The 13049-nt window shown below is 41.3% G+C and overlaps 1 protein-coding gene across 1 annotated transcript; it reads right to left on the reverse strand.

Annotated features, from left to right (window-relative positions):
• LOC110257945 (neuronal membrane glycoprotein M6-b-like) lies at positions 583–11437 on the reverse strand. The gene is given in 6 exon segments (XM_021080964.1): positions 583–999; positions 3976–4032; positions 4931–5004; positions 7514–7573; positions 7576–7687; positions 11009–11437. Coding segments are annotated over 6 exon segments (915 nt in total). The 3' UTR covers positions 583–816.

Consider the following 13049-nt stretch of genomic DNA (forward strand, 5'->3'; position numbering starts at 1 on the left):
ACTTCTTAATTAAGGGAAAAAAAATTGGTAGAACAAAATTTTATGAAGCCTGTTGTAACTTCTTAGAAATTTAAAGCAAATACTCATTAAGGCAGAGCTGATATTGAGCTGACATTGATTTCTCAAGAAGAATGATGACAATTGGGTCACTTTATTACAATGAAACCTATTATAAAATTGATTCTGGACAGCCTGACACAGTTGGAATCCAGCTTTTTCCATGGTAGGTGTAGTAGAATTACTCTAGCAGGCTCGCTTGAGCATTCTTAGAAAAAAGATTTCTGAGTAGTTCAGGAAATTAATATGTCCTGGACTGGGGGAGTCAGCCAATTTTTTTAAAGGTCCATTGTAAGGCTCACGTATCCCTGAGCCAGTTTAATAAACATCAGCTGTGAGAACTGGAACGTCACCTCAACTGTATTTTATTCCCTATTTAGATACGTGGATGTGAGGACAGATGACATCCGTGAACTGGTGGCCATTTCGCTTGATGCTGGCGCACCACGGGCCCGTGTCAAGGACTATGCCATCTTCCCCAGGCGTCTTGGCTGATTTACTCTAGGGATGGATGCAAACATGCCACAAGGTTCAAAAGGATGAACCATCATTTTGTCAAAGTGTTGCCTTTTAAAATGGCTCACGTGACACCTCCGATATCTGTTCTAAAGAAAAAGATTTACGTACTGGAAGGTTTTCCTAGAAACACACCCTGGCAGCTTGAGACAGACAATGAAGTGTTGGGACTGGTACATGAGTTTGTTGGGTGGGGAACACATCTGGACTGCAGAGCAGCTGTCTGGTGATTTGTCAGAGCTGTCAACTCGTCGGCTGAGACCCTCTGGCAGACCTTTGTGTGTAAGAAGTGAGTTGTTCTTTTGACTGAGACTGGATATCTTGCAGTTCCTGTTCTTCCTTTGCTTTGATATCCTGGTAAGCCTGCATTTTGCTTGCATCCTTTAAGTAAGCCCAGTTAGAAGACAGTATCATGAAGAAGTGGATCTGGAAGAGAAGGGTGAGCATGATGGCTAGTGAGCATGTGAGGAGGCAAAGCGAGCTGCGAGCCGGATTAGACGCTGCGGACTGAAAGGGGAGAGGGTTATTCTGTATTAATACCCACCCTGCTGTCAGGGGCATCGGAGACGGAGCACATGCTCTACCAGGGTGCTTCACATTGAGAGGCTGAAGAAAGGTTAGTACACAATGAACTCAGAAAAAAATGGTCAACGTTATTGTTCAGAAAAGGCAAAAATGAAATATGAGAGGGTACTTTTTATCATTTTGAGAGTAACTTTAAAGACAGGCAGAAGTTCAGAAAGACGTATGGTTATTTTAAAGTAAGTGTCATGCAAAGATCTTTCCTATCTGTGGACAAAAATCCATTCCCCCAAAGGCCTGAAAGTGTGAACAATGTTTAAGTAAGTAATATAAAACTACATATTTAACACGGAAAAATTAAGTGAAGGTCATAACTGTAAGCAAAGCATGCAGTCCCTGTGTTAACACATTTTGAGCGGTGAAACTACATTTTTCATTTGTAACTGCCATGATTTCATTTCACAAAAGGTCAAAATCTTTATTATCATTCTTTATAGTGGATGACACAAATGCTTCTTTCCCTTTTATGTGCCTCATCTTTTCCTGCAAAATCTACAACACAGTTTCCTTCTACTTCATATTTCCCTCTCAACATATTTGAGACTTTCATATCCAGGCACAATTTCTCTCCCCATTAAATCTTACTAAAATCTGACTTGCAGTTTGGGAAGTGGCTGTGAGGAATCAGTTACTATTCACCCTAACTCATCACTTGGATGTTAATTCTCTGGGCTCTGCAAGGAGTTTGTAAAACCCTTTTCTCAGAGATAACTGATGAGTTATTTTCCTTCAAATTTTCATCAGTTTATTTGAGGGGCATTTATTTGGTAGCAAGTCAAGTAATGATTAAAAAACAAAATGTTTCAAGCAAATTTAAAATACATTTGTAAATTACTTTCCAGATGGAGTTTGACAAAATAAGTCCAGATTAAAACAATTCTCTTCTATTTCATCTTCAGGACTTGTTTTCATCACTGAAACAGGTTATCAAGCAAAAACAACGAAAAGATAAGGATACCCAAGTTTGAATACTTCACTTAGAGATAGTGCTCAAAGTTTTAAGAAAACTTTTTCAGTGGATGCTCAACAGTGTCAACAAGTAACTGAATCCTTTCCAAACGGTAGAAATAGCCAGGATTTCATTATTCTGTAGTCCACATACAGTAAGTCATTGTATTAATCTACCATGCGACATAAGTTGATTAGAGCAATTTACAAATTACTGAAACAAAGCTGCAGAAACCTAGGCTCTGCTTTAGTCTATGGGTCAGGGACATTTCAAGCTATCGAGTAGAGTTCTCTAAAGCTCCTCATGGCCCCTTATGCATCTAGAACTTAGTGCAGCAATCTTCCCGACTCTTAAGCTGCAAAACCACATAGTTATACATAGTAGCCATCATGTAGATCAGCTGGTGGAAGAGAACAGAACAGGACAGTAAGATACAGGCAGTGGGGGCCGGCGCCCTGACTCTCTACACACGGGTGAGAACAGGCCAGCTCCAAGCCTAAGGTGCTTCTTTTGCCAATTTATAATTACAACAGGAGATTTTCATACCTAGCATACACACACACACACACACACAATCTTTTTGTCATTTCAAATATACACGTCATCTGCTCTCCCCTCCATACGCTAATGAAAAAGACTCAGACATGTTTAAAACACACCCAAGAGCTGGGTCAGCAGCCTGCGAACAATGAGGCTAAAAGCCCCGTGTGCCCTTGTCTTTGCCTCACTGTCCCCTCCGCAGCTTTTTAGTCCTCTCCTGGCTTGTGGTTCAGCCAGGAGAACAGGGGTTCTTTCCATGGCTAGAATGGGCAGGGAGGATGTCACAGTTGGAAAAGCTGGCAAGGACTCAGTGCTGAGCACAGGCAATTTCCCCCTCCCTCTACCCATCAGATGTCTGGAAACCACAAGCCACACCTGCCCAAGTTACACATACACACACCCCAACATACACCTGTGTGGTTGCAGCTTCTTTATTCGTGAATTTGCCTCAGGCCTCCTGGCACTGCCACGGCCACACAGATGTGCAACGCGGGGAAAAGCCTGAGTCCACCACGGCCACACACGCCTTCTTGTGGCAGCTCTCAGACTATAAACAACAGTGTCCTTTTTGCAGTCTATTTAGTGCCATGTGTTCTTGCATTTCTGTGATTGTGTTACTAGAGTCCTGAAGGGCTGGCCAGTGTTCCCACATGCAGGAAGGATGCAGGGGCCCTGGCGGAGAAAATACCTGTGTTGAACGAGCTTCAGTCAGGTTGAAGTTACAGGGCCGCTGGCTGTGAGTTCACTGTTCATGAATTGACAATAGACACTAAATAAGGTGTCTTTAAACAGAAGCAAACGGATGGATGCATATTCTTGTTTGGACCAAAAACATTGTGACCCTGAGGCTGTGCTTCCCCTGGAAGCAGTCGCCTGGTACTCGCTTGCTCAGGATTTGAGGAGACCCAATGCAATAGAAGTTCTGTACCTAACAAGGGCCCCTGCCCATGTAGGAATGTGTATATATGAGGTTTTCCTGGAAATGATTTCTTGGCAAAGCAGTGAGTAATGCCTCACAGAACATCAGTCCACAGTTGAAGCCATGAAAGGAAGGGCTGAGTGTCAGCTGTGCCCCACGCCATCCTAGTTACCTGTGTTTAAGTGTTGGAACCCTCTCTTCTTCCCACAGAATCCACATTTCATTCCCTACCATCCAGGCCAAGCCCACCACCTGGTACTTCCTGCAGTCTGGACAAGCGGGGAAACTCAACCAAGGTCAAGTCCCGGGCTTGGTGGCTGGAAGGGAAATCTGCTGTCACACTGAGGACAGGACATGGGGGACTGCACTGGGCGCGTCCTGGGGCCAGTACTTACCAGGATGATGTACTTACCAGGCCAGCACCAGCTCCCACGCAGGCCACGATGAACAGGTAGTAGGATATGTAGAACTGGAAAAGAAGCAGGGCACTGGCATAGGCACTTGCTGTTGGGAGGAAAGGGCCTCCATCTCCACTGCCCCTGGTGCTGCTCCCTCTCTCCTCTAGGGCTGGTTTCTGAAGTCTGGGCATCCGCTGGCATACTGGGGGCTTTCAGAACTGCCTGAGGCCCAGGCTGGACCCCAGCCCAGTTCAATCTGAGGAGCTGGGGGCTGGGCCTCACCATCAGGATGTGACAAAGCTCCTGGGTGCCTGTAAAAGGCAGCCCAGGTGGGGAGCCCTCACTATGCGCTGGTCCAGGTCAGCACTCTTCACGCTGAGCAGCCTGGCCGGCAGTGCATGATTATTTCAGTAAGTCACTGCTATCCCCAAGCAGCTCAGGACTCTCTTAAGCATGCAGGCTCCCACGAGCACCTTTGAGAATTTGCTTTTGGGAACAGGTTCAAACCAACACCTGGAGAATATTCTAGGGCCAAGAGACTTTAAACCCAAGTGTGTTGGGATTTATTCCCACTTGAGGAAGAACAAGACAGAGCAGCACCACGATCTGGAAACATAAGCTAATAACTGACAATGTATCAAAATTTGACTGTATACAAATTCAGGAGACTCTTTTCTATGAAAAATGACCTTGAATCTGTGACAAATGTTCTACTTGGAAGAAGTACCTCCAGGTGAAAGAGCAGAATCGCCACAGTCAGAGGGGCAGGGTTGGGGTCCCTCTCAAGTTACAGCCAGAAGACAAGGCCTCTGGTCCTCCCTCAGTGGGGCCAGGCCCTGGCAAGGGGCCGCGCTCTAGGTCAAAAATGGCAGACTGAGCCCCATCTGGCCTCCCCCCCTCGGAGAAGCCTCTGCCTCAGCCTGGGTTGCCCAGGCGCACCAAGGAGCCCTCTGCCGGGGAAGGAGTTACCTCGTTGGTGTTGCAGGTGTTCTCCAGGGCGGAGCCACGTATTTTTCCGGGGAAGGCGTTCCAAGGGATGGTGCCTGTGAAGCAAATCTCAACAGAAGCTCCGTTACTAGTGCAACCCCCGACGCCCTGCCCCACTGTTAACAGGCCACACTCTTCATTGGCAATCAAAGTGTCTGCCCTCTGCAGCTCTAGCTTTTGTAGTAAAAAGGCCTATTTGGACAACAGGACAAGGACAAAGTTAGCTAGTCCATGAGAAGTTTAAACAGTCTTTTTCCCTACAAGTTATGCTTTGTTCAGTGGGTAACTGTAAAAATGACTATCAAAGCTATGTTTTTCATACAGTGACCTTACGATGTTAGTTACAAATAGTTATATGGGAGTTCCCATTTTGGCTCATTGAACCCTACTAGTATCCATGAGGATGAGGGTTCAATCCCTGGCCTCACTTATTAGGTTAAACATCCAGCACTGCCACAAGTTGTGGTATAGGTTATAGAGCAACTTGGATCCTGCATTGCTGTGGCTGTGGATTCAGCCCCTAGCCTGGGGACTTCCATATGCCACAGATGTGGCCAGAAAAGAAAAGAAAACAAATATAATTAAACAACTGTAAATAAAGCTCCTTTCCATAGTACAGATTATATCATACTAAGGCTCAGATATATTTTCGCATAACCCTTGGCCTGTGGTCGTAACAAAGAGGGGAGTATACAGTAAGATCTTTTTAGTAGTCCACATGGAAATAAGTACCAAAATAAAGGTGTAAGCTGAGAAACTATTACATAAATTTGAAAAATTAATTTATGAGTTACAAATACAAATCTGAATTTATATTTCATATGTATTTTTAAAATTCATTTTATTGCATTTAATGTATCAGAAATGTTTTTGGATTTGGAATCCTACTAGAAACTTTTAAAAAAGAAAAAAATCATTCTTCACTACAATGATAGAAGTACAGTCTGGAGTTCCCATCGTGGCTCAGCAGAAATGAATCCGACTAGAAACCATGAGATTGCAGGTTTGATCACTTGCTTTGCTTAATGGGTTAAGGAGCTGGTGTTGCCATGAGCTGTGGTGTAGGTGGCAGAAGAGGCTTGGATCCCAAGTTGCTGTGGCTCTGGCATAGGCAGGTGGCTGCAGCTCTGATTAGACCGCTAGCCTGGGAATCTCCATGTGCCAACGGTTTGGCTGTCAAAAAAAGACCAAAAAAAAAAAAAAAAAGGTACAGTCTATTGAGGGTCTCTTGATGTCTCCTCTGTAGTGACAGTTGCCTGTTAGGTTGCCTTTCTTTTCTTCTTCTAACCTAAAAAATAAATGCATATATTTCATACATAGTGTGTGCTTAAAAATTAGACATCACTAAACTACACTTTTCTCAAGAGGTAATGAAAAAGGCTTAAAAAATAAAATTCGTATTTCCTTGTATCTTTGTCAAAGACCAAAAGTAAATTTTATGTTTCGGTCAAATGAGAAGTCCCCAAATTGTCAGTGCAACAAGGATTTCAAGAATAACTGGTTGAGCAAATACAGAAGATTTAAAAGTTCCTAATGATCAAAACTACAGTGAAAAAAGATTCACTAAATATTTATTTTTAAGAACTAGGGAAATTAAAAATGTCTAGAAATTCATTTATGAAAGATTTAACAACAAAATAGGCTTTGTTTTAATTTCTTATAAAGAATAGTGTTGCTGAGCCCTGATCTTTATGAGAAAAGATTTGTCTGATGGACAGTTCATACAATATTGTAAAATAAGATAATGAGGATACACCACATTGGAAAAACAAGAATCAAAATGAAAACAATCACATCCCTCTGGAAAAATTCTGAAAGAAAAATTATTTCTACTTAATTTCTAATGAAAAGCTCTTTCCCCCTTTTTCTGCCAAGAATAAGATTTCCTACCATCCTGGCCATAAATACCAATTAAATATTTTACTAAGTAAATGTCCTCCTTTCACTCAGTAGAGCCAGTCAAAATGAACCAAGCTTATTTGCCTGTTGTTGAGGATCCCACTCATTAGAAAATATCTTTGAATATGTTTCCAACAGCCAGCTTTGATAGCATACCTTCTGATGACTTTCTATCTGTATTTTATATTATGTTTTTCAATATAAATGAAGTTAAAGCAATTAATTATTTTAAAAATATGTTATCTGAAGGGTTTGGATTTGCAAATTAACTGGTTTGCATAATGTATGCAAAACTAGTTTTGTACACATAGTATAATGGAGTAGAAAATTGCATGTTCTAAAAATGGAAGAAATTAAAGAAAAATAGTCTTTTTATAGTGAATATTCTGCTTTTTTATTTAAGTGCATTCTAAAATACTTTGTGTCAAAATATGTTTTTAATTGAATACTTCAGTTGAAAATATAACATTTTGAATGACATTCTGTAGTAACGAAACGTGTTAAGTGATGCTTCCATCTGGAAAATGGAGCACAGTGAGGGAAAGACTATAAAGTCTTTCACTAGAATGGATGGAACACATCCTGACGCTACATCACTGCCCCTGTAGTAACTAAAGTGCAGACACAGGCACCAGAGGGTAACAGTGATGAGGTGTGAAGGGGTACCGTATTGCCAGATGTCCACGCAGATTTGCTCCACCCTGGCTGTCCCATTGCTCTGGGGGCCTTGATGTCTTCACAGGTGGACCATATGTTGTACAGCATGAATACCAGCACTGTGGTGGAGAAACTGAACATCCCCAGCAAGGCCACTCCCAGCACATAGGGGAGGAAAACGAAGGAGAAAGAATTGTCACTAAGAATCATGACTGGCCAGGGCTAGGCACACCTCCAGGAGGCTTGATGGCTCATTTCCAGCCAGCCACACACCTGGGAGAGGCCTCAGAGCACCAACAGACCAGCGTAGTGACAAAGTGGAGAACAAAGAACATTACTGCCAGAAGCCATTTATGGACTTGTTCAGGTCACAGTCTTAACTAAGTAGCATGTGAAGACCTAAGAGGTGGTCCACCTTCTACATGGTCACTGAGCAACTTAGTGACAGGGTCTTCCATGTGGCACTGTTTCTAAACATCAGTTTGAGAGCCTAGAGCATCCTACTTAATAAGGATCGTGTTTGGATACTTCAATAGGCAATGAATCATAACTTTATATATTAGTTTCTCAAAAATTACATTCATGGAGTTCCCCTCATGGCACAGTGGAAATGAATCTGACCAGGAACCATGAGGTTGCAGGTTCTATTCCTGGCCTCGCTCAGTGGGTTATGGATCTGGCATTGCCATGAGCTGTGGTGTAGGTTGCGGATGCGGCTCAGATCTGGTGTTCCTCTGGTGTAGGCCTGCAGCTGTAGCTCTTATTTGACCCCTAGCCTGGGAAACTCCATGTGCCATGGGTGTGGCCCTAAAAAGTCAAAAGCCCCCCCCCAAATTAATTATAAAGCAGGTGAGTACAGTAGAGAAAGCCTGTTCTCAAAAGGAACATTGTCCTATGAAATTAATGAAGTATTAGATTTTTGAGCCTTTATTAAAAAGAAAGCCTTAAACCTTGAATTTAATGCACAGTGTATTTGATAAAATTCTCACTTTCCTCAGTTTTCTTTCATCTTTAAGTTTCACAATAACTGTGTAAGACTACTTCAAAAACACTACAGTATTTATATTGTTAAAATATATACCCCCATGGAGTGTATGGATGAAGGTTTGGAGTTTGGCTGCATCCTGTTGGTTACCCCAAGAAACTTCACAAACAGCTCATTTTCTTTTATTTCAAACACACTTATAATTTGCAAAGCCTGTGCATTTTTTTAGCTATCAAAGCAGATTTCAGCATTCCCTTTTCCTCGCCAGTGAGTATGAATAGGCTACTCTAGTCTAGGGTTCTTTTACTTATCCTTCAAAAGAAATCCTCTTTTTTTTTTCTTTCTTTCTTTCTTTTTTTTTCTGTCTTTTGGGTTGCACGCATGGCAGATGGAAGTTCCCAGGCTAGGGATCAAATCGGAGCTGTAGCCACTGGCTGAGGCTGCAACTACAGCAACATGGGATCCAAGCTGTGTCTGTGACCCATAACACAACTTACAGCAATGCCAGATCTTTAACCTGCTGAGCAAGGTCAGGGGTTGAACCTGCATCCTTGTAGAAATTAGATTAATTTCCACTGAGCCATGATGGGAACTCCAAAAAGCTACTTTCTTTCTAATAAGAGCACAAAGACTTGGGAAAGGGCTGGTGGTGGTTTGATGAATCCACCCTACTTGCATTGGTAAGAACTCCAAAAGAGCATTCAGAGCTGCTTCCTTAGTGAAGTGGGTGAGGGTCTGGGAAGCAAGGCATTCTGGTGGACAAGGGGCAGCTCTGTTCTTCCTGATGGGAAGAACTTATCGTCTTTCTTCTTTCCTGCAACTTACTTTTGTCAGCATGTTGCTCCAGTTATCATCAGTCACCTAAATCTTCCTAATACACTGCAAAGAAAGTCTGTAGAAAATTAAAAAAAACACAGCATTTGAGGCAAAAGTGACAAGTGAGAAAATTAACAAAGATAACCCAAGTCTTTCCTGAATAAAAAGTGGCTTTTCAAGTTTTCAGACAGACCTTTCTTAAATAAATTCTAACACACAACAGATAAAAGTAGTCTCCTCCAAATGGAGGTCTTAAGAAGACCCACTCCTGCCCACCAGCCCTGTCTCCATGAGAAATGCTCCAAACACTGCCTCCAGCAAAAGACGTAGTACCCATTATCTGAAACAAATACTTTGTGTCCAAAAATATTAAACATCAGTAGTTGCTGATTTGATATTTTAACCTGGCAGAAATTAAATTCCTTTCATTTTGACACTCAGTGAGTGGAAGTTAGGAGGGGTGGCTGTTGTGTCAAAGTTGCCAAGGGGATTTTTCACACTTATTATTATCTTCCCTCTGCTTTTTTTAAACAGTGACTTCCTCCCCACCATAAATAACCAATTCCTTGTACTAGTATAGTAGTCTCTTGTTTGCATTTTTTTAGTAACAGCTAAATCTTCAGAGCCTTAAATTCACTCATTCCATTGTTATGTGAACCTAATCTTAAAAAGCCAAAGTGAAATAAAGATCTTTTTGTGGTTCAAGGGTTCCAAAGAATAAAGAACTGTAACTGAGTATTTCATTCCCATACATACTCTCAAAGAACCTAGTTTTCTCAATTATACCAAATGACATTTTAAGTGAATAGTTTTGTAAGCATTGTGTGTGTTTTTGTATTTTTCACTATCATTCTCCTCAGATACACTGCCTAGCTCAGAAACTGGTGACTTTTTCCTTCCTCTCATCCTCATCCTGAAATATAAAGTCAGAAAGAGTCCACTTTTCCCACAGTCTTTGAATCTGTGCCCTCCTCTACTGCATCATTGGATCCTATTTCAGATCTTCACAAGCTTTGCAATCACTTCTTGAATGAATGTAGTTACATGCAAACCACACTGGAATTTTCTCTGTATAATTTTTGTGTCATTAAAGAGTCATCACCACCCCCACCCAAACATTTACAAATATAAGAACCATTGTTAGCTTATAAGTTAAAAATAAAAATAAAAAACAGATAGTGGACTGAATTTGGCTTGCAGTTTGTAGTCTGTTAATGCCTGTTTTAGCCTAAAAACTTATTGAGGACAGAGGTCTATATTTTAATCATTGCCAGTGATTGGGAAGGTGCTGAGGCCTGGTGTAATAGTGGCTTGATAAATACTTTCAGAAGGATTATAACAGTTTATCATAGTATATGTAACTCTTTAGAGCCAAAAAAAGGCATATCCATATTTGTCCATATTCAAAAACAAAGAGACTGTATGAAAGTTATCTCATTTCACAGTGGAAACTTTGTATTTGAAAAATCTACACTACCCTGTCTGTAAGTTGATGAGGGAAATACTTGATTTAATACTGCTAGTCATAGGTTTTAATTTCTCATCAATCAATCGTGTGCTGAGGGTTTTTCATATCCTTGCATGGGTAAGCACAATACTTGTGTCATGGCATCTTTACATCCTGGCAGCTGGCTCTTAGCAAACACAGACAAACACAGACCTGGGACCTGGCTGGCTATCCGTCATCAGAGATGGGTACTCACCATCCCGCTGATGCAGCGGCCACAGGCGGTTGTCTTAAACTCGCCATGCAGCTCCTTGACTGCGCTGGTGGTGTAGAAGCCCTCTGCCAACAGGATGATCCCGTACAAGAAGAAGAAGGACGCGATGCCGTAGATGACGTACTGCATCAGTTGGATTCTGTGAAAAGGAAGAAGACATCGCGGGGCTAAACCCACAGCGCAGTTGGAGATGTCTTGGCCGCTGGAGGGATGCCCTGGCGGGGGATGTCCCGGCACATTGCCCACCCCGCTGATGGCCCTGAGGGCCTGCTGGGGCATACCAGGCACCCCACTGCAAGCTGGCCTTTCTTCCAAGGTGGGCCCAAGGTTGAGGTGGACAACCTTCCTGACAAGGGAGAAGTTCCCTTTGGGCAGGGACCCATTGGACTTCGAACACTTGATTAGACTCATTTTCCATTAGGTAAACACAGGCATCAGGAGTTCAATCACTCGCCCGAGGGGACCCACACAGCCAGCATCTCAACTCTGGCCCAGAGGACACTTCCTTCTGCCACGTCCAAATGCCTCTCAACCAGGCCTAATGCTTTACCCCTGATAAAGCCCCTAAGTAAGCAGACGACACTTCTGTAAGGAGTAACATGGGGCAAATGTTTTCTGTACCTATAATCTTACCATACAACTGATAGTATGTGAGGTAGGTTTAAGACGTAGAAAGTTAACTCACAACTAACTTTGTCTTAATAAAAACCAGAGATTCTGGTCTGTTCTCAGTCTTTGGAAACCTATGGAATCATTGGGAGCTTTAGAAAATACTGATAATTTGTCCTACCTCTACGTATTTTAATCGGTGTGGCATGAGGCATGGACATTGGAATTTTTATATTTTTCCAAATTTTGAGAGCTCTAATGCCAATCATTAATTCAATCAAAACATATTTCCCAGATTCAGTCTTCATAAATATTTCTTGGTCTTCTTTGTACATAGATGTTACTTAATGCCTTGCCCCATTTAATTGCCCTTGACATTCTCCCCATTATCACATTGCTGCTCAGTTTATATAGTTAAGAGATCTATTCATGGGACTTAAGACTCCATAACATATAACTTACTGTCTTAGTCATCTGTAGGTGTACAGTTCAAAGGTGTTAAGAATGTTCATAGAACAGATCATTTTCATCTCACAAAACTGAAACTCTATACTAAAATAAAAATTACTCCCCATTTTCTCTCCCTATGCCTCCTCATAACACCATTCTACTTACTGTATTTATGAATTTGGCTACTTTAAGTTCTTACATATATGAAATCACACAATATTTGTCTTTTTAATACAGGCTTATTTCATTTGGTAAAATTCCTTAAAGTTCATCCATGTTATAGAGCATTTGTCATTTTTCCTTCCTTTTAAAAATTCAGTAATATTCCACTGTATCCACCTAGTACATTTTCCTTATTCATTCATCTACCAGTGGATGCCTGGGTTGCTTCCTTGTTTTAACTATTATGAGTAAGGCTGCTATGAACATGGATGCACAAAAATCTCTTTGAAACCTTGCTTTTGAGTATATTCCCAGAAGTGGAATATATAAATCATATGGTAATTCTATTTTTAATTTTTAAAGGGAGGATCATACAAATATTCACAGCAACTATACTATTTTTGATTCCTAGATGATGGTGATTCCAAGACAATGATGATGATTCCAAGACTATATGCATTTTTCAAAACTGATTCCAATTGTACTATATTGTACATTATAGTTTAATAAGTCTAACATTTTAAAAACCAAAACCAAAAAAGAAACCCTCACCCACATTTATTTACTATGTTTTTAAGATAAGAGCAATCCCAACTAATGTGAAGAGGTATGTCACTATAGCTGTAATTTGCCTTTCCCAAATTCTTATTGACATTGAGCATCTTTTTCATGTGGTAGTTGGCCAGTTTTGTTACCTTCTTTAGAGAAATGCCTTTCAAAGCTTTTGTGCATATTTGAATTATGTTCTTTTATTCATTGTTGTTGAATTAGCAGTTGTTCTCTATATAGTCTCTGTATTAAT

This window comes from Sus scrofa, chromosome Y (assembly GCF_000003025.6).
Source record: "Sus scrofa isolate TJ Tabasco breed Duroc chromosome Y, Sscrofa11.1, whole genome shotgun sequence".
Classification (NCBI taxonomy): domain Eukaryota; kingdom Metazoa; phylum Chordata; class Mammalia; order Artiodactyla; family Suidae; genus Sus; species Sus scrofa.